The sequence below is a fragment of the Antechinus flavipes genome, chromosome 1 (genome assembly GCF_016432865.1).
Source record: "Antechinus flavipes isolate AdamAnt ecotype Samford, QLD, Australia chromosome 1, AdamAnt_v2, whole genome shotgun sequence".
NCBI lineage: Eukaryota > Metazoa > Chordata > Mammalia > Dasyuromorphia > Dasyuridae > Antechinus > Antechinus flavipes.
In genome coordinates, this window is record NC_067398.1 from 42,867,435 (window position 1) to 42,888,898 (window position 21,464).

General features: G+C 38.3%; 1 protein-coding gene across 10 annotated transcripts in view; it reads left to right on the plus strand.

Annotated features, from left to right (window-relative positions):
- ITPR1 (inositol 1,4,5-trisphosphate receptor type 1) overlaps nt 1-21,464 on the plus strand; it is a 390,069-nt gene that overhangs the window by 199,737 nt on the left and 168,868 nt on the right. For all 10 annotated transcript variants that reach the window (XM_051981182.1, XM_051981188.1, XM_051981197.1 and 7 more), the window contains 12 exons: nt 879-931; nt 2,247-2,414; nt 2,506-2,676; nt 3,244-3,309; nt 4,929-5,066; nt 7,808-7,933; nt 9,149-9,349; nt 9,918-10,169; nt 10,883-11,008; nt 13,221-13,349; nt 17,010-17,130; nt 20,366-20,550. In XM_051981182.1, coding sequence (XP_051837142.1) covers nt 879-931; nt 2,247-2,414; nt 2,506-2,676; nt 3,244-3,309; nt 4,929-5,066; nt 7,808-7,933; nt 9,149-9,349; nt 9,918-10,169; nt 10,883-11,008; nt 13,221-13,349; nt 17,010-17,130; nt 20,366-20,550 — 1,736 coding nt within the window. The remainder of the gene's footprint in view (nt 1-878; nt 932-2,246; nt 2,415-2,505; nt 2,677-3,243; nt 3,310-4,928; nt 5,067-7,807; nt 7,934-9,148; nt 9,350-9,917; nt 10,170-10,882; nt 11,009-13,220; nt 13,350-17,009; nt 17,131-20,365; nt 20,551-21,464) is intronic.

Here is a 21,464-nt window from a genome sequence, read left to right on the forward strand (position 1 = left end):
CATTTTTCTGGCTTCCCCTTGAACAGAGTGGGCAGCAGTTAAACATTGTCATTGACCTCAAGGTTGCACTTGGAGAATGTTCTGAACTAGAATCCAGTCAGAGGAACTTCTGGTCACAGAGAAATTTTATTCACTTCCCTGGAAATGGGTCGTTAAGGCAGCTATGGCTGCCCAAAGTGAAAGATGTTAGTGGGGAAAAAATTCTTCCATGTAGCCCTGAGCTCCTAAAACCAGATATGGAAATGACTTTCTCTTAAGGAGGGGTCAGATTTTGAGAGAAAAGTGATATGGAACAACAGCAGTCACATAAAACTCTTCTCAATATAAGCATTTAATGACATGGGTAAGAGAAAGCTTGCTTCATAACTTACTATTTCTAATCCTGGAAGATGTTTGGTTCCCATGTGGGTAAGGGCACAGGTATTTTTGGTAAGTGCTTGGGGGGTAAGAGCAAATGATTCCGGACATCAAGGACTTGGTTAGCTGCCTAATACTTCTTTAGCAGTTGAGGGCCCGGGGTATTTCCTGAAGATTAATGGATCCCTCAATCCCCAGGAAACACCCACTCAGTGAGGCAGCTAGCTGTGTTATAACTTAGGAATGAATAGGGGGGAGTAGGAACTTAAGGGATGATGTGTGATCATAATTTGTTTTATTTTCTTTTGTCTCTTAAAGTGGTGATAATTTTAGTTAGTAAGAATGGAACACTATTAGAAAATTAATCCCCCCACCTTTAGGAGACTTATATCTAAATTGTTTGTTTCTTTGTTTTTGATGATAAACTTCAGCCATTATTTTCTGGCAAAACATTTCCAAATGTTGAAATCATATGTTGTTGTTCTCAAATAAAATGAATGTAACAATTCCTCATTTTTCAGGAGCTCTTGACTTTGAACATATTGAGGAACAAGCTGAGGGAATCTTTGGAGGAAGGAAAGTATATTTTTGATATTATGTGGCAAAAGTTACTAGGATTTAGGGGTGAGGACTCTCATATCTGTCCCTGAGCCTTTATTTCTTGCAATCAAAGAAAATACAGACTTTGTTCAAGCTAACTTACTTAATAGTCCCTTGGAATTCTGACCACCCAAGGTAACTAATTCTAGTGGAACAAAGAGATGGCTGCATGAGTGAATGAATGAACAAGTGAATGGATAGAAAAGTAGTCATTAAGGGGATACATATACAAGAGAAAGGGGATTTCTGCCTTCAAGCATCATAGAATCACAGAATTTGAAAACTGGAAGCAGCCATCTAGTCCAATACCAAAAAAGTCTCTGCTATAATATGCCTGACAATTTGGTCATTCAGTGCTCATTTAGTATTTACTGAAAGACTTCCTCCCTAATATAGATAATAGGAAGGAGTGAAGTTATTGGGATGATAAGTGGAGCTATGGGACAAATGAATAACACACTTTTTAGTAATATTGATAATAATAGTTGATTAGATACTTACAATACAATAATATTGATTAGATTCTTATTCCCAGAGTAGGAGGTGAAAAATGGTGAGGGAGACTACATATAAAAGCTGATGCGATCAGTATGACCCCAAGGCAAGAGCTGGAAATCCCTGGTCCATACCTGCTCTGCCATGAAGGGGTGACCTGCTTCTTCATCATCCATCTACCATTCTGATTGGTTATCACATCAACTAGAGTCTTTCAGAACTATCAGGACCCCAGAGCTCCATCTTGTCTATTTAACCTTAGACCAATCACTTGATAGTTTTCTAGAATAAATGATGATTACCATGACATCCTCATTATCCCTTATCCTTACTTTTTTTGGTTTTATTGAAGGAAAAAATAGGATGGTATATGGTATATGGTGTGTTTGTATATGAATATGTGTGTGTGAGATACAACTGTTGAAAATTGAAAGAGAAAGAGGGAGACAGAGAAAAAGAGTTGTAGACATGGATGTAATAACCAGTAAGTCACAGATTTTTTTGCCTGGAACTTCAACTATCCCTTAGTTATTAAAGGAAAATGACAAAGTAGAGGGACCCAGGCTCACCAAAATGGACTTATAATGACACACATTGATATAACATATATTTTTATCTTTATTTGATAGATTAGGGCACCATGATTCAGAGAGTTGAAGTCCCTTGTCCACAATAAAACACACTTTGTAAGCATTGGGACCCAGGGCTTCTGAATCTTCCTCATGTGGTGCTGCATGGGTGAGGAGAGAAACTTTACAGTAAATTTACTCTTTTCTCCACTTCCATAAATTTGTAGTGAAGAGAACACGCCACTGGACTTGGATGATCATGGAGGCAGAACATTTCTCAGAGTCTTACTCCATTTGACAATGCATGACTACCCACCCCTTGTGTCTGGGGCACTTCAGCTTCTCTTCAGGCACTTCAGTCAAAGGCAAGAAGTCCTTCAAGCATTCAAACAGGTAGCCTTTTGTTGATCTCAGCTCTTTCCATCGCAGGTATTGTACTTCAGAAAGGGTGTTGTGTTCAACTAATGGATTATATTTATGTAAGGTTCAACTACTTGTTACCAGCCAAGATGTTGACAACTACAAGCAGATCAAACAAGACTTAGACCAACTGAGATCCATCGTGGAAAAGTCAGAACTTTGGGTGTACAAAGGGCAGGGACCCGATGAGACAATGGATGGAGCATCTGGAGAAAATGAACACAAGAAAACAGAGGTGAGAAATCTTAAGGAATTTTTGAAGGAAACTATGTAGTAGACTAGAACCCCAGTCTTTGCAACTCCATTCCTCTATCCATTATTCTATGTGCTCTGTCATCATCTGGATAAATATTTTCTCCCTAAGAAGAAAGGAGTAAGCCTTTAATTACAAGTCCATAATCAACCCACTTTTCAGAGTATGAAACCGGACAGTCTGTCCCCTGATTTTGACTTCATCCATTCTTTTTCACCATGTATTAACTTTTGTTGGTATCCATTAACCAATTAATCCATTTGAATTCATTAATTAATATTGATAACAACATAGAATTCAGAATCAGTATGGTTTAGCTAACTTCACTGAGAATAAGAACTACTAAATATGTCAAGATCTTATCACTAGCTCCAGCCTGTATCTCACAGAAAAATGGTGCTGACCTGACATAATCCTGCTCACTGCTTCTAGAAAGTGACTTCAAGCCTTCATGCTGACTTGGTCATCCCCTTTACCTAAGGTACTAAAAAGTTTACATTTGCATCCAAATGGTTCAGTAACAGGAACTGTGTGTGTTTCGGTCTCTAGGAAGGGAATAATAAGTCTCAAAAGCATGAAAGTACCAGCAGTTACAACTATCGAGTGGTGAAAGAGGTAAGATTCCCACCCCTCCCCTTTTTCTTTTTTCTTTCTCATATGTAAACTACACCAGTGTTGTAGGTCAATTGGCAACTTGAATATCTTAGCTTCTTTCTTGACAGAAATCAGCTCTTAGATTTAGGCTATACATCTTAGCCTTTTGTATAGCCTATGGAACTCTTCTCAGAATTATATTATTAAATGCACTAAATAATATGTAGACAAAGAAACAATTATATTGAAATATTAAAATATTAAAAATAGAGCCCAGATTAAGAATCCTATCCTTGGGCTATCCAAAATGAGAAGATTTTAGTAATGGCAATGTTTTCCATCACAATGCATCTTGTGCCCAAAGAACTCATCTTCCCCAAAAAATGTTTTAACTTCCTATTACTTCTAGGATTTAGATTCCTCAGCCTGTTATTTTAAATTCTTCACAGTCTTGCTATTCTAATCTTATCCCACATTATTCCCTTTTACAGAATTCATATTCCCCCATTTGACCCATTCTCCCAAATAAGTCTTTTTTCTTTTGCCTCCATGCATTTACACAGACTATTTATTTATGGCAGAATTACACTTTATCTTCCCCTTTACTTTCGAATGGTTTCCTTGCTTCTAGGTTTACATGTTCTCTACTGTGGGAAGAATTTCCTAATCCCCACAGCTGGAACATCTTCCTCAACTTTACTTATTTTATATTTACTTATTTGTGTACTGTGGCCCCCATTAGAAAGTTGAGAGAAAGGACTTTTGTTTTATTTTTTATTTGCCCAGGTCTTCCTATACTAAAAGCATTTAATAAATAATTTTATGGATATTTTTGTTTTCATATTGCCTGAATTTCTCCCATATCCCTTTCCCTTCCCAAGAGCCATATTATATAAAAGAGAATGTTTTTTAAACAATAACAAAAGAGCAAGAGGAAGAAGAGAAATTAAATAATCAGCAATATTGATCGTTGCATCAAAAATCTTTGACATCATATATAGTATTCCACACAGGGGACTTTCCATTGGATATGTCTTCTTTCATTTCTTCTTTGGGGGCAGGTTTGTTTTTATAATTTTGCAATATTTATTTTCGATTATTTTTGGTTGTTTTTTTTTCCATTTATATTGTTGTAGCATATATATATATATATATATATATATATATATATATATATATTTGCTGAGGCAATTGGGGTTAAGTGACTTGCCTAGGGTCACACAGCTAGGATGTGTTAAGTGCCTGAGACCATATTTGAACTCAAGACTTCTTGACTTCAGGGCTGGTGCTCTATCCACTGTGCTACCTAGCTGCCTCATAGTATGAATATTTTAAATTGAATTAAATATTTAAAAAAAGCATCATTCTGAGAACTAGAGTCTCCAACCAAGTTATCTATAGCAACCAGTAAGTACTACTTTTGACTTTTACTGACACTGTCTTAGCCAGCTGTTTCTAAACAAAGGCTTTTCTCTGGAAAATTACTCATGTTTTAGAGGTGTTAGCAATAAAGGTTCATTCCATCTGTTTTAGTCATTTAGCCACCTTTCTCCCCTCTTCTCTTCTTAATACAATTCATAATCAAAGACCTCTAGTACTTCTGGGAGGACCACTTAAGCAAACCTATTGTTTTCTACCAGATTTTAATTAGACTTAGCAAACTGTGTGTCCAAGAGAGTGCCTCTGTCAGGAAGAGCAGAAAGCAACAGCAGCGATTACTGCGAAACATGGGAGCCCATGCCGTTGTCCTGGAGCTCTTACAGATCCCCTATGAAAAGGTAAGTCACAGAAGAATCAGTCTTGCATTATTATGCCTTGATTTCCCCCTGTTCCCAAACATGAATGAAGGTATTCTGAATGTTTCAACTTTTTGAGCACAAAAGAGAAAGACCTTACTAAAATGGGAGATGAGGAAAGCTTATGGGGTTGGGGAAGCCATCAGTCACTTAAAAACCTTTGGAAATGTGTTAATAATCTTGATTTTTGGACCCACTAATTGATGTTGTAGACCAAGAACATTTCTTTATAACTAAAGGCCCCAGAAGTATAGAAAATGTCATCTTTTAGATAAAGTCTGTGAACTCCTGAAATGACTTAGGGACAGTAGATAGAGCATTCTCTGCCAGATGCTTCCTTTCTGTGGTATAAAAGTTGGGCTTGATTGTATCAGTAGAACCAGACTCTGGTCAGTCTTAACCAAGAATGCAGAGTCAGAAATCTGTCTAGCTGAGGACATAGGGAGGATTCCTAAAATAACCAAAGATAAGTGAAAATATGTTATTTTTCTCATCTAACTTAAGAGATTCCCTGAACCCTTTCTATGGATTCTCAATTAAGAACCCCGGTCTAGGACTTTATCAATGGACAATCTCAATGATATGTTATCCTTATGGCTAGCTACCTTTTTAGATTCCTTTTCATAAGAAAAAGATATTTCAACTAAGTCCCTCTGATGGAATTTTTTTTAAAAATAAGGATAAAACTGTGTAGAAGCATTTAAAATTATGGCCAAAAACCAGGGATAAATGTCTTTTTTTTTTCCAAAAAATATTTTAGATTTCTCATGACAAAGTTGTCAGTCATCAAGCATTTTCTAAGTGCTTATTATATCCTAGGAACTATGCTAAGAACTAAATTTACAAAGCAATGCAAAAAATATGCTGTGTTCCCCTCGTTATGTGGCCTTGCCAAGTCATGCTTGGACTTTAAAAATTCTCTAAACCTTCCATTGCCTTTTTTCTATTGTCAAAACACATAGCTAAGTTTCTTTCATAAAATAAACACAAAATCCTCTACTTTGTCTCCCTCGAAGGGTGGTTTTGAGAATCCTTTGGGACAAAATCTATGAAAGTGATTTGGGAACCAAAAAGTCCTCTATGAATATGATGGGGTCGTGTTTTGCTCTGTTTCAGGGGATGCCCTGTCATCACTTTCCCTATTATATCCCTTTTTTATCTGGAATAAATTGAGTGGGATTTCTACTCACAAAGATACAGAACATGGTGGGGAAGGATTTGATTGTTTGTCCCAAAAAGGCAGATCTAGAGTACATGGAAAGAAGTCACTAAAAGGCAAATTTGGCCACTATGTTTGATAAACTTCTTAACAATTAGAGACACAGAAAAGTGGGACAGGACAGTGGGCCTTGGCAAGGTGTGGGTTTCCCCTCATTCTAGGTTTCCAGGCCAGGCAACCACTTTTTCAGGTATGATGTACCTAAGTTTCTTGTTCAGTCCCAGGCTGGATTGGGATGGTCTCTGAGATCCCTTCCCATTCTCAGATTCTGTGAATCTGGTGCAGATCTATGCAGACAGGCTAAACCAGATTAAGAGTAACCAAGAGGTCTCAAACCCTTTGTAGGTTGGGGTGTGTCTGCCCCAAGCATGTGATGACTTCCCCGGGAATGGGCGGATGAGAACAATGTGTTCCAAGGGCATTTAAGGTGACTGAAGTAGGCGCTGTGGAGAATTTAGAGCTTGGTTAGATGTCAGTCATTAAGATTATCTTCTGCATTTTGAGCCATCACAGATCATCTTGACCCTGACCTCTCATTGTACCGTGACAATTCTGGAAAAGAGAGAAGCCTGATAAGTTCTTCCACTTCACTTAAATCCAATTTATGCACTAATCAAAAGACATCCCCTATCCCACTTTACCAGGCTGGTAGTTGCCCTGGCAGAAGACAAGTTGAAAGGCAAACTAAAAGATGGGTACATGGAGGTCTATTTTCAGTAATGGGAAAAAATGGTAATGGCTTGCCTTCAGGGAGCTCAAATGATCTTATCTCATTAATCCACTTGAATGAATGAATGAATTTGAATTGGGAAAGACATTTAATTCACTGTCATTTTTTCTGTGCCAACTTATGACATAAAATCAGGACTTAAAATATATTCATTTCAGTCATTAAGCCATTTCATTTAGCATATGTCTTATTTATTTTGGGGACCAGATTTGTGATCATTGGTGTGGATATCTCCTGGCTGTGAAAATTAACTTCTTCAACTCTTAGAGGATTGCCTAGAATGCTGAGATTTTAAGTGTCCCATATAATCTTAATGAGAAAGTATGTTTCAGAATCAGGACTTGAATCCATGTTTTCCCACTTGTGAGACTAATTGTTTTCTTTGCCCATGCTGCATCTCTCTGTTCCTAAAAAAAACTTTGTTTCCTCTGGATGCCTAAGTGATTTGTCAGCAGAACACCATTTTAGCATCAAAGTTTTCAATTTGTCCTAAGAGCTTAATTCATAAAGGTCTTTGAATCCTAATATTTATAGATTTACAGGTTATTTAGAGAGCATCTGGCCCAATCCCTTTATTTCACAGGTGAATGAATTGAGACTCAGTCACACACATTGTCTCAGTGCCTTATACCCAATAAATACTAGTGACTACATCATTCAGCTAGCTAGTAAAAGTAGATTTTGTAGGAATCCAGGTCTTCTAACTTGAAGCTCAGTATCCACTCTCCCATACTCGTGCACCCCCTTAAACTTTTTCATCATTATTCCACTTAGGCTGAAGATACACGGATGCAGGAGATCATGAAGCTGGCTCATGAGTTTTTACAGAACTTCTGCGCTGGTAATCAGCAGAACCAGGCTCTCCTCCACAAGCATATAAACCTCTTTCTGAATCCTGGGGTAAGGCTCAATGACCGCCTGGCTCCTTAGTGAAAAAGGGGCGTGAGGCAGGAAGGATAGTTCGATATAATTGTGTTCTTCTTGGCTCTGAAACCAGACTAGTCCAGATGAGTATCTGGGAATCCCATTCAGAAACCCTGGATGTTTCCTGGCGTTGCACAAAAGGAGGATGGGAAGGAAAAGTGTGTGAAGGGCAGGAGGAGTGGAAAAGTATCAGAGGGTTAAAGACACTAGCTTGAATTATTTTAAGTATAAACGTCCACCAAAAAAAAGTTTTATTGACTTAGAGCAGCTTGGTGGTACAGTGGAAAGAGTTCTGGATCTGGAGTCACAAAGACCTGAGTTCAAACACAGTTGCAGACATGTACTAGCTGTGTGATCCTGGGAAAGTCACTCTAATTTCTATTTGCCTCAGTTTCCTCATCTGTAAAAAAAAAAATTAAAATGGGAATAATAATACTACCATAGTATTTTATATATATACAAAACATAACATACTATATATAATATAGTACATATATGATATAGTACATAATTTCAGATCTAAAAATAACTGATTGAAAACTAAGAGTTTAACAATGACAACAACAATAATATTTACATAGCACTTATTAAGTGCCAGGCGCTGTGCTAAGTGTTTTGCAATTATCTCATTTCATCTTCACAACAATCCAGGAAGTAGATTTATATGTGTGTGTGTGTATAATTTATATGTATTACATATATAATTTTTATATTCCATATATTCATTTATATATTATGTACTATATTATATATATACTATCTATATTAAATGGCTCCCCACTTTTCTTTCAAGTTCTAATTCATCCCCCACTTTCTCTGAGAAGCTTTTCCTGAGCCCTCTTAATGCTAGTCCTTTCTTCTATTGAGGATTATTCCCTTATGAGATAAGAGCTGGTTTGTATTGGTAGAGGGACTTTCTTTACTTTCCAATAATGTCTCTAGTGGCAGAGGGGTATTGGCCACTAAGTAAGTCACTTATATATGCCATAGGACTTATTTTAAACCAAGTCAGGAATGGATGACTGTTCTCTTACTGTCCCAGTGATTTCCCAAGTGAATTAAGTCACAGATCTTTTGCAGGAGCTATCCATATTATTCCTTCTCACACTTTCTGAATACGTAGCCATTCCCTTTATTCATTATTATTATTAAATTGTTATTATTAAACTGAGACTTTCCTTCCCATGTTAGATCCTGGAAGCAGTGACGATGCAGCACATTTTCATGAATAACTTCCAGCTTTGCAGTGAGATCAATGAGAGAGTCGTCCAGCACTTTGTCCATTGTATAGAAACACATGGTAGGAATGTTCAGTACATCAAATTTCTGCAAACGATTGTCAAGGCTGAAGGAAAGTTTATTAAGAAGTGTCAAGACATGGTCATGGCCGAGGTGAGTGAGGGCTGCCTGTTTCTGTGCATGGTCACAGCCGGGGTGATATGAGCATTTTCCATGAGACATCCTCATCCTAGGAAGCCTTCGAGCCTAGTGACGGAGGATTGGACCCAGACTTAGGAACACCTGAGTTCGAGGCAAGGCTCTGACCACAACCACACTGCTATGTCCCTTACCTTCTCCGAATTCCCCATCTGATAGAGAGAACTTCCTTATCCAGGGCTCCTTATAGTAAAGAAGTCTGATCCTTATCCCCATTAATATTTGCAAACCTAACAATAGGAAGCTCCTCAAAGGAAGCTGTTTTCTAGCCATTAATTTTTCATTCAGGTCCTACGTCATGAGTTAGAACTGAGATACAAATAATATTAAATTTGGGAAAGGGAATAAAACCAGCCAAATATAAATGAGCAGCTTAATCGTCTTAGTTATCATTTGGGAATCCAACGCCGGAAGGCTAGTGATAGAATCTTTCTTTCTTTTTTTTCTCAGCAAACAACAGATTTATGTAGCATTTTATTCTCTCTCAAGCTTTTGATAAAGATGTTTTTCTTCCTTTTTGTAGTTGGTCAATTCAGGAGAAGATGTCCTTGTGTTCTACAATGACAGGGCCTCCTTCCAGACGCTCATCCAGATGATGAGATCAGAACGAGACCGAATGGATGAAAACAGCCCTCTAATGTACCATATCCACCTGGTAGAACTCTTAGCAGTATGCACAGAGGGTAAAAATGTCTACACAGAGATCAAGTGTAACTCCCTTCTTCCTTTAGATGACATTGTCCGAGTAGTGACCCATGAGGATTGCATCCCTGAGGTGAGGTTCAGTAGGGCTGGAGCCTCTTTTCTTGCTGTGTATGGAGCTGAGACTGAAAATTATAAATTCTCATTTAGTGGGATAAAGATTCTAGCCCTGAAAAAATTCTGTGATACTCTTTATTTAATTTTAGAATAAAAAATTAGGCTTAAAATCCTGTGCCAGGAAAAATTAGTCTTCAGTCTGACTCTCGTGAGAGAAGTGGACAAATTGTTGTAGTATGTAGAATCGTAGACTTGATGCTGGAAGGATATGAGGTAAAGGCCTCTGAGGTAGTCCAGCCCTCTCATTCTATGGAAATGGAAACTGAAGTCCAGATTGGTGATATAACGTGCCCAACGTCATTCTGGTACCAAATGTCAGAGGTAGGTCCTCTGACTCCCCAGATGGTGCTCATTCCATTGTACATATTTCCTAGCTTCCCTAGGGATGGAGAGTTTGAAGGGAGAAGCTGAGCTCCTGTAGACTATGGTGCTGTTTGCTCTTTTTACATGAGTAATTATTTTATCAGGTTATGTAAAGTACAGTGGAGAGAGAGAAGGTCTGGCTTTGAATCCCACCTCCGAGACTTACATGTGTGTGACCAGGGCAAGATTAGGAATTATGTAGTCCAATCCTTTCGTTTTGTCTTCTTAAAACATGGTCACTGACTTCTGGCCTGCACAGCCATATATTCATCTTTTTACCCAGCTCTTTTTCTTCCTTCCTTCCAGGTTAAAATTGCCTATATCAACTTCCTGAACCATTGCTATGTGGACACCGAGGTCGAGATGAAGGAGATTTATACCAGTAACCACATGTGGAAGTTGTTTGAGAATTTTCTTGTTGACATCTGTAGGGTAAGAGCATTTAGGAATCAAAGATCAAGTCTTTCTTTGTGACCCTGGCTCCTGTTGCTGACCGTGATCAAAAAGAACTTGTTCTTTATCTCTCTGGTGTAAAAGAAAAAGCCAAGCCTCTGCACTCAGTTCTGAGTGCTCCCCGTGTCACCTTGGGCAAATAGTGCCTTCTTAGTGCCTCACCTTATTCCTCTGTAAAAAAAAGAAGAAGAAGAAAAAGAAGCACATTTCTTTGAAAGTCCTTCCTTGGCTAAATCTGTGAGCCTGCAGACTGAAGTCTTCTTGTCTGTTTACTTCTGCTCTCTTGCCTTTTGCTTGTTGCTGATTGTGGATTTTACTCATTATATTCTGGGAAGAAATCTATTTTCTTGTCTTAGCCACAGCTTGTTTTCTAAGATCGTATCTGTCATGCATTTGTAAGCGAGGTTTATGGGGACCTCCCCACCTCATTATAAGCCACCAGATTCAGCTCTATAAGAAAATGTTCCTGGACTTGGCCATTTACTTTGTGACTTGTGTGTGTGGGAACCTGTAGCCTATCTCATCTTTCGATACATCTCCTCTAACTCAGCACTTCATAGATTTTCCTATATCCTTTTTGGTTTTGTGCATTGGGTGTAGTAAGCATGTCAAACCGAGAATATTTAGTGCCTGGTGTCAGATGTGCAGACAGAAATATTGGGCTCAGAGCCTGGAAAGCACTCGGAGTCCTAGCTCGCCTCACCCAGTGCCAGAGACCTTCATTTAGTAGCACTCGGCAGCTAATGTCAGAAACCTTCCAGGCTTTGACTTTTCAGTACCTCCCAGTTCTTCTTGTCCTGTCCCAAACTAGCCTGGGGCCTCCAGGAGGGAACAGCTCAATTCCTGAAAGGTTCAAAGGAGAGGCAGGGTGGGGTAGCCAGAGAATCCTGTACCTAGATTCAGAAGGTTTGTTCTTAGCCTCCATTCAGCTGACACCATAATACTTGTATTAACGTCCTCACAGGATGATGGTGAGAATTTAGGCGTTATTTCAGGGCACTGTCTCTGTGTCAGCTGTTATTGTTTAACTAGTTTCCTCTTAAAACCTTTCCTATCCCTTGCAGGGGTCTTCAAACTACAGCCCACGGGCCAGATGCAGCAGCTGAGGACAATTATCCCCCTCACCTAGGGCTATGAAGTTTCTTTATTTAAAGGCCCACAAAACAAAGTTTTTGTTTTTACTATAGTCCTGCCCTCCAACAGTCTGAGGGACAATGAACTGGCCCCCTATTTAAAAAGTTTGAGGACCGCTGCCTTACAGTGCCCAAACCCTAGCCCGTACGCTGATAAATAATTATTATCTCGATTCAATTGTTTTCTGGACCTCTGACTACGGCAGTCCTCAAAATAGCCAAATTCAATACAAGTTAAAATTCCGTAAAGAAGATGAAATGTTGTAAGATTTATTAGGAATCTTAGAGATTGTAAGCAGCATAGTGACAATTCAATCCAATCAACATTTATTAAGTGCCTACTATGTGCCAGACCCTGTGCTAAGAACTGGAAATACCAAAGATAGTCCTGCCCTCGTGGAGCTTACAATCAATGAAAATGGTGTTATAGGAGTTCTTAATTTGGCATCAAAGGTCTTGAGATCAAATCCCAGACCTGCCACTTAAACTTGGTAAAATTACTTAAATCTCTCTGGGTCATAGTTTCCTTCTCTCTGTAAAATTGCAGGGGGATAGATGGGGAAACTAAACTTGGTAAAATTACTTAAATCTCTCTGGGTCATAGTTTCCTTCTCTCTGTAAAATTGCAGGGGGATAGATGGGGAAACTGAGGCCCACAGACCTCCTCTGACCTTCTTGCAACCCAGACCTTCTGACTCCAAATATTGCCTATATGTTCAGAAAAATTTCTAAGTCAAGGCTTGTTCTTTTGAGCTGTTACTTGATAAAATGAAATTCCAACGTAAGGAGATAATTGGATTAAGGAGAATAATTGGATATTCCCTTGAGATCCACTATAACTATAAGAATAGAATAAAATAATAGAAGTTTTTGAACTGGAAGGCCAATTGTTGTCATTTTAAAAGGTAAATTATTATCTAAATGTTCTTTGTTTAGCACTTATTGCATGGCTGATCAGCCATGAAAACCATCAAAATGAAGTGAGAGCGATTCCTTAGCTTTGTAATTGATTTTCAGATTTCATTCTTATCTCTAAAGCTCGCAAATTCTTTTCTTAGGCCTGTAACAACACAAGTGACAGGAAACATGCCGACTCAATCCTAGAGAAATATGTGACTGAGATTGTCATGAGCATCGTAACGACTTTCTTCAGCTCCCCCTTTTCTGACCAAAGCACAACTTTGCAGGTAAGAAAAGTGCCCAAAGAGTGTTGGCTTTTGATGTCCTTAAGAAGGAGAGTGTGACCCAAGCTAAGGGCACCTGGCAGGCTAACAGGAGGTGAGACTAGAATAGCCCCAGGGAAAAGGGTGAAGATGAAACCCTGAGATGCCAGAACACACAGGGAACATCCAGATCCATGTGATCCCGATCTCTGTGGAGCATTTCCACCCTTCTTGTGTGACTTATAGCCTTTTATTTGTCTTTCTCTGGGATCCACAATTCAATCCAGTTCCACAGTGTTTTATTAAGTTCCTACCATGCTGTGCAGAGCAGCTTACAATTACATCTTGGAGCAACTTGCAAAGTTCTTGCAAGATCTACATTTTTGAAGGGAGTTCCTCAGTGAAAATTCTCTACAATCCCCAGATTATGGGGAAGAGTGTTGGAGGTACAACTCTGAGAATGACCAAATCAAAATGGAAGGCTGCCAGCAAAGAGTTGTGGGATAAAAGTGGGACAGTTAGCTCTAAATTACCTGGGAGTTAGAGCGAGTCAAACAATGAGCATTTCTCGGATGTTTACTGGGGTGTTCAGGGAGTTCTGGCTCCTCTGGTGTGAGGGATACTCACCCATCTTTGGGGATGCTCAACTCTCATCGGTGGCTTTAAGATGCTGTCGCACACACCCAGTAAACCATCTTGACAAGTGGACTGTCTGAAGGTAAGACCCCTTGCTAAGTTAGGAGAGTATCTGCCCCCAGCACAAGCAGACATCCCTCAGCAGAATGGATGTTCCAATAGGCAGTAGAAGCAGGCTCTGTGGAAAGCCAGAGATTGTTCAGCATCAAAAACACCAGGGTCATTCGCTGCATCCCAGGCATCCCTGACTTTTTTTTTTTTGTCACTGAACTTCAGTGATTCAGGGAGAAGAGTGAGGTGGATAACTTTGGGCAACTCTATCTCACTTAAATCCAATTGACACATAAATCAAGACATCACCCCACAATGTCATTGGTCCTTTTTGAAAAGGGGGGAATAAACAATAATAATAATAACAACTGTGTGCTAGACACTGTTCTATCAGAAAGGAGAGGGATTACTGGGGGAAAAGGTGATGAGCTCAAATGTTACCTTCCATTAATAAAGGTAGCATCCTTCAAGCCTTGAACCCGGGAGAGATGACACAGGACCACAAAATGGATTTGTTAATTTCCCCTGATAATGAGAACTGAACCCAACCAATTGGGCAAAATGATTCCTATCCCTTCATTCTGGAGATTTTAAGCAACTTGCTTATTCCAGAGAAATAGAAATAGCTTTTAGGAATGCTTGGGAAATGCAGTGGGTAAGAAATATGATTTACAAGTCTGTAGTGAAAGTGGTACCTTGACGTCAACAATCTTGTAGGCTGTTAAAGGCCAGACTTCTCCCATCCAATAAAGGACTACTCTCTGAAGTAGTCAGCTCTAAAAATTGTCCTTGAGCAGTAATATTTCAGGTGTTTTCCTTGTGATTTAAAGGTCCAGTTCACCATGGCAGGGCAGTGTCCACCATGCAAACTGTGGAACACATCATTCTGTTGTACTCTCTTAGAAAACTGTCAATCCACATGACTTTTTTTTTGTTTGTTTTATATTTGTTTGGCCATTCTTACCTCTTAGTCACCAATCTATCTCTTCTTTGCAGAAATCTTAATATTAGGTTTTCTACCTCTCAGATAGATAGAACATCCCCTAAAGGTAGTTCTTTTAAAAGGAAAGGAGAAGCCCTAGACCAAATAGACTTGGAGTCAGCAAGAATTGTATTCAAATTCTAGCTCTTATGTTTATTTGGTCTGTGAGTAAAGTCTGAGCAGATTTTTTTTAATCAAGACCTTTAATGTTTAATCGGTATTTTGTCCACCAATTGTACTGTTTTACTTATCTTTAACCTCTCAGAGATTCAGTTTCCTCATCTGAAAAATGGAGCAAAAAATACCTCTAACACTACCAGAGTAAAGGAAAGGGAATATGCATTTATATAGTTCCCAGGAACTTAGCAAAGTGCTTTACCAGTACCTTATTTGGTCCACAAAGAGTCCTTGTGAAATTCAAAATGAACATCATTTTTACACGCAGATATACAAGCATAGGATTTTTGACAATGGTGACATCTGTAATTTGTGTAGATTTTTGTCTGTTTCTTAAGCAAAGACAGCTTTATTTTGTATACTAAATGTTTTATGTATAGGATTGATCTCCCGTACTAAATTTTAAATCCTGAGAGAGGGAGAGCTATCTCCCACAGATAAATACATAGAAGTCACTTGATATACATTTCTCATTATGTGTTTTAAGTATCAAGCATTTGACTTATGAGCAGTTGAAAGATACTAAAGTATCAGTTGGTGGCACTGGATAGAGCGCTAGACTTAAAGACCAGATGATTCAAGTTCAAATCCAGCTTCAATACTTATTATTGTGTGACTCTAGGCAAGTCACTCAATCTCTGTCTGTTTGAGTTTCCTTGAGTCTGCTAAAAAAGAAAATAATAGTAGCAACGACTTACTAGTATTGTTGTAAGGATCAAATGAGATCATATTTGTAAAGTATTTTGTCAAAAAAAAAAAAAAAAGCATTTCATAGGTACTATCAATTGTTGTTGCTGTTGGTGCTTTGACATTTCTGTAAATCCTTGGGCTTTTGTCATTTCTATCCCTGATGGTGATAAGAACAAGCCAGAATATGTATCCGCCCCGTGGAATTGAATTATATGATGTTAAGTGCTTTATGAAGATAGAGATCAGATTTTTTTCTGTGCCAACATTTACAGGAAAGCCCAACTTCTTTGACTAACCTCAGTTTTCTTGCAACACATCATTTTTTTTTATTAGCATTCAAAGGGTGTTTACTCAGTTGCCTGAATTAACTCTTTTTCCCTTCCCAAATGCCTTGCAGAACATTTGGGTGGTAATTTTTATTAAGCTGATTAGCTTTTTAACTGTGTAAACTAAGAACATAAAGTGGGGCATGTATCCTTCATCCAATGAAGTGAAATATTCTAGTACAGAAGGTTCAAGACCTAAATTAGATCTACCCTCTGATGATGTAAGATCAATTGATTGGTCGAGTGAAGATTTGTACTTTTCTAGTTATAGGATATGATTGGTCTCTTAGCTACTTTTTTAGGGAAATAAAGCCTTTAACAGACAACATCTAAATATCAGTTTATTACCTCTGCTATCTTTACACACTGTATTACAGCATATTCTTGGCCCTGAGTAGGTGGGGGTTGGGAGTTAAGACCATTTTTAGAAGATCAAAACTCAACAGTTTTCATCCAAGATCCAGTTTTTATTTTCTTAACCTCTTTACCCAGTCTCCCAACTAAACCTTTTCCTCTTTCCTTCTCCAAGGGGCCTTCTTATGGGCAACTCTAGGCAGATAAGTGCAGTTTTGTGCTCTGGCTTAAGATAATGACTTGCTTTTCTTCCTTATTATTTCTAATGATTCATAAAAATGTTTGATCTCCTTGTTCATCTGATCTCTCCCCCTGTTTTGCTCTGGAATACTTCATGTCTGGAGTATGGATGAAGAGATCTATTCTTGAACACCCAACTGAACATAAGAAGACTTGACTTACTGTTTGTCTTGAGAGAATAAAATGCAGCTTTCTTTGATTTTTTTCCTCCTTTTTTTCCCCTTTTAGACGCGTCAGCCAGTCTTTGTACAACTGCTACAAGGAGTATTCAGGGTTTATCACTGCAACTGGCTGATGCCGAGTCAGAAAGCCTCCGTGGAGAGTTGTATAAGGGTGCTCTCTGATGTAGGTAAGAAACTTGACAGTTGCCTTTGTTTCTAACATAACCAAAAGTATACTTTATGTTTAAAGATGGCACTAATAGGTGGAAAGCCCCTGTGGTCTAGTCTATAAAATATCAAAAACACAAATAGTTAATCTAGTCTGCTTCAAACATTTGAGCATGTGAGCATGGACTTACTTCATCTTGCCAGTCCCGAGTTTCCTCATTGGTTAAATATATATATATAATAAACATTAATAGTAACTGTGCTATCTGCTGTGAGAAAGAATTTGCAAATCTTAAGTGGAACTATTATGATTGAGTTTCTTCTTCTTTTTGTCATCCTTCAACCCCCAGTACTTAGTGACTGTGCTCTTTAAACCACAATGGCTGTTCCTATTCCCATTGACCTGCAAAATTTGTATCAGTATCATTTATTTTTGCACTAAGTGCTGCATATCCATCAGCTGTCTGCTTGTACTCCCTGTAGGACTAAGCTAAGAGAAATTGATAATCTATCCATGGCAAATATTCTCCAAAGTCAAAGTATCTTATATGAATCTAGTCAAAAAGGTGGCTGCTTGATGCTCTTCGAGAATGCTAAGGAAGAAACCATGTATTCTTCATTTGAATCTAAATTTGTTTTTTTAATTAGGTGGCTCTACATCTTTTCTTTGGGCCCAGATCTATGCATTTTGACTTTCACCTCCTTTAAAATCAAGAAATCCAACTTTGAAAGTGCCTGCAGAAACATGCTCCCAGTAAGAGAAAAGAACTCCCTAACTTTCAGAGTGCCTCTAGGCCAGGCCTTGATAAGTTTGCTAATGTCATTTCCTAAAAAGACATATTTCCTGAGCCTAAGAAGCCCTAAAAGAGAGAAGCGAGGGGACCATATTAACTGTCCTCAAGTAGTTGATGACTCTCTCTAAGATGAAAAAGTAGTAGACTAGTTTTGTTTTAACCTAAAGGGACAGAATTAGTTGTAAGTGTAAAAGTGACAGAGGAGGAAATTTAAATCTTGATATGCAGAAAAATCTTTCAGCCATTTGGTTAAGTGAAAGGGACTGCTTTAGGAGAGAGTGGGATCCACCTTGTTGGAAGTCATCAGACAGCCTCTTATCAACTGTTTGGTCCTGGAGATCTTTCTGTGAGTAAGAGTTGGATTGGATGTTTGCCAAGGTCCTTTCCAACACTGAAATTTTGTGACTTTGTGAAAGTGAGTAGTTGATGTGTAATGAATCATGTTCAGCTTGGTTTTGAGTAAGCTACTTGAAACAAAGTCTAATCAATAGAATCTGCAGGTGCTGTAGCAGTAGGTGAAAGCTTTTTCCTGCATCCAAAGTGCATTTTTAAAATGAACAAAAGGTAATGAAACGTGTGTGTGTGTGATATGAATATAACTTGGTCTAATCTCAGAATCTGGAACACATCAGCTCAAGTCTGACTTTTGCCCTCTTTGTAGGGCTGGGTAACACAGGAAACACAACCTCAAATGGGGAATCAGCAGGTATTGAAAGGAAACCCCCTGGGAATGAGAGGCTCCTGCCTTTTCCCTCTGTCCTCGTTCCAGCCTCAACTTCATTCAAAAATCTACTTTTTTACATTAAACTTTGCAGAGCAATGTAAAGTGACTGCTACCCTTTTTCATCCATTGCCCATTGGAAGCCTAACTTATCTATTATCTTTTAAAGTAAGAAATTCAACTTTGGAAGTTACACAGTAACTGTCCATGGGCCTCTCTAACTTCCCTAGAGACTAAATGAAGGGTATTAAACATGCACTCACAGAGGTCTTGTTCAACTTTTTGTAATAAGAGCAAAATCTAAGAGCTTTACACTTCGGAAAGCCCAAAGATTGTAAGGTTGTTGGTTTTTGTTTTTGTTTTTTTTTTTAAATCCACGTGTCTCAATTATCTATGCTAATAAGAGGGCACAGAGTAGCATGTAATCTAAAAATAATCTGCCCTTTCAGAAAGTAAGAAGGGATGGTTATTTTTAGGTCACCAAAGCTTTGCCTGCCCAATTATGATTTGTTTGGGTCCTTGAAAATTAACATGATATAATGAAAGTTGCTCTTGATCCAGCATCTGAGATCCTGCATTAAATCTTTGTTCAGAACTAGAGAAGAGAAATGTAGGAATCTTGCCTCCAACATTTTATTCGCCTTTTGAACCTTAACCTCTCTGAGCCTTATTTGTAGAATGGGGATAATAATACTGTAGTATGCACCTCAGAGAGTTGTTTTGAGGATTAAATGAGATAAAATACAGGAAGTGCTTTGTAAAACTTAATATCTTATATGAATATCAACTTTGGTAATTATCATTCACTTATCTCTGTGAATTAGACTTTAGTTTTCTTCTTCAGTAAAATGAGGAGATTATTAAGTTAAGGGTTCTCTGAGGTTTCTTTTATCTTTGCCCCATCTTAAAACTAGTACACATTAATTGGGCACAGAATAATGGACAAGCCAATATGATATTAAATCTCTCATCAATAATGAAGAGATTATTTACCTATACATACATATAAAATAAAAAATTAGATATAATTAGCATTCATACACTTTTAAGATTTGCAGTGTATTTTACAAATACCATCTCACTTGATCCTCACAATAACCCTGGAAGCTAGGTGCTGGCATTATCCCCATTTTACAGTTGAGGTAACTGAGGCAAACAGAGGAAACTCATCTAGTAACTATTTGAACCCAGATTTAAACTTGGGTCTTCCTTATTTTAGGCCCAGTGTTTCATTCACTGCTCTACCTACAACAAGGTACCATTTAATACAAATGATGAACTCTGTGAAGTAATCCTATTTATTTGAGATTTATTTATTAATTCATTCTTTTTTTTTTTTTTTACTATTTGAAGTTATAATAATGTAAAAAATGGTAATTGGTTCCATCCATTGAAAATTTGCAAGGTGAATTCAAACAATGCAATTACTTTGGGGGTATTCATTATTCATAATAATCAGGACTTAGCTATAATAAATATATGTGTGTGTATGTGTAGATATATACACACATAGAGAGAGAGAGATGATATAGATGTGTGTATATATATGTATATATGTATGTATAACTATATGAGAAATTGATTAGCTTCAGTCTTTCTTGTGGTAGATGATGGATAATTTCTTGGTAGATGATAGATAACTAGATTGTTGAATAGGAATAGAGGGATAGACAGATAGCAGACAGATCTGACAATTTGCCCAGTTGTCCACTGCTCAAAATTTACCTTCTTCTCTTCCAGCTAAAAGTCGAGCAATCGCCATCCCTGTGGACTTGGATAGCCAGGTCAATAACCTGTTCCTCAAGTCACACAACATTGTGCAGAAAACCGCCATGAACTGGCGACTGTCGGCAAGAAATGCCGCTCGCCGGGACTCTGTGCTCGCCGCTTCGCGTGATTACAGGAACATCATTGAAAGATTGCAGGTGATGATCTAGTCCCAACTATGTACTTTTTGGGTTTGACCGAGCATTTAAGATCAGTCCAAAGTAAAATAAAAGAATTTCAAAGTTGTGAGGTTCAGAGAAAAAAATAGCATATTGGGAGAGGAATATGAAATCATTTAGGAAGAGACAGCCTTGATTTGAGAATGCATCTGAGGGTCCTGATTGCTTTAAAGATTTTTAATTGGGAGTCAGAGAAGTGCATGCATAGATTTCAAGGAGATTTCACGAACTTGGATGGGGAAGATATTACATTTTTATTTTCACTAACCTCTAGTTGGAAATTAGCATTTCCCTTAATTATGAAGGTGGGCCACAAATTTTTTCTGAGAAGGGATTCATAGGCTTCATTAGGCTTCCAGCAACATCCAGGACACAAACTGCAAATCCTTGTTTCAGAGGATTAGTTAGCCTTGGAAAGAGTGAGAACCGGCTCTTGTCGGGAAGCAGAGTGCCAGCAAGTAGGGAATAAGACTCTGGGATTTTGTTTTTCTCACCCTGGAAGGCTCTTCTTCTCCCAGAAGTTTATAATATGTGCCCAGTGAGGGAGCTGGGCACTGAAAAGGCATAGATTCTCCCAGTGATTCACTGATCTCCAGGTTGTTGGTAGGCTCTCAGAAGATCTATTAACTCCTTCCCAACCTGAGGCTCTCAACTGTAAGAAGCTTCTGCTATAGTATTCTCAGTGACATCTTTAGCCTTTAGACCAGGAATCCAGTCCAGCTTGGGCGGCTTTGAGCAAGTTCCTTTCCCTTTGAGATTCTGTTTCCTCATGGATAAAATGAATTAGTCAGACTAACTTCCAGCTCGTAAGCTATGATTGGGTATGTTACTCAATGCATTATCATAGCAACTTCTTGAGGGATCTCCATGGACAATGAGATTTCAGTCCTCCA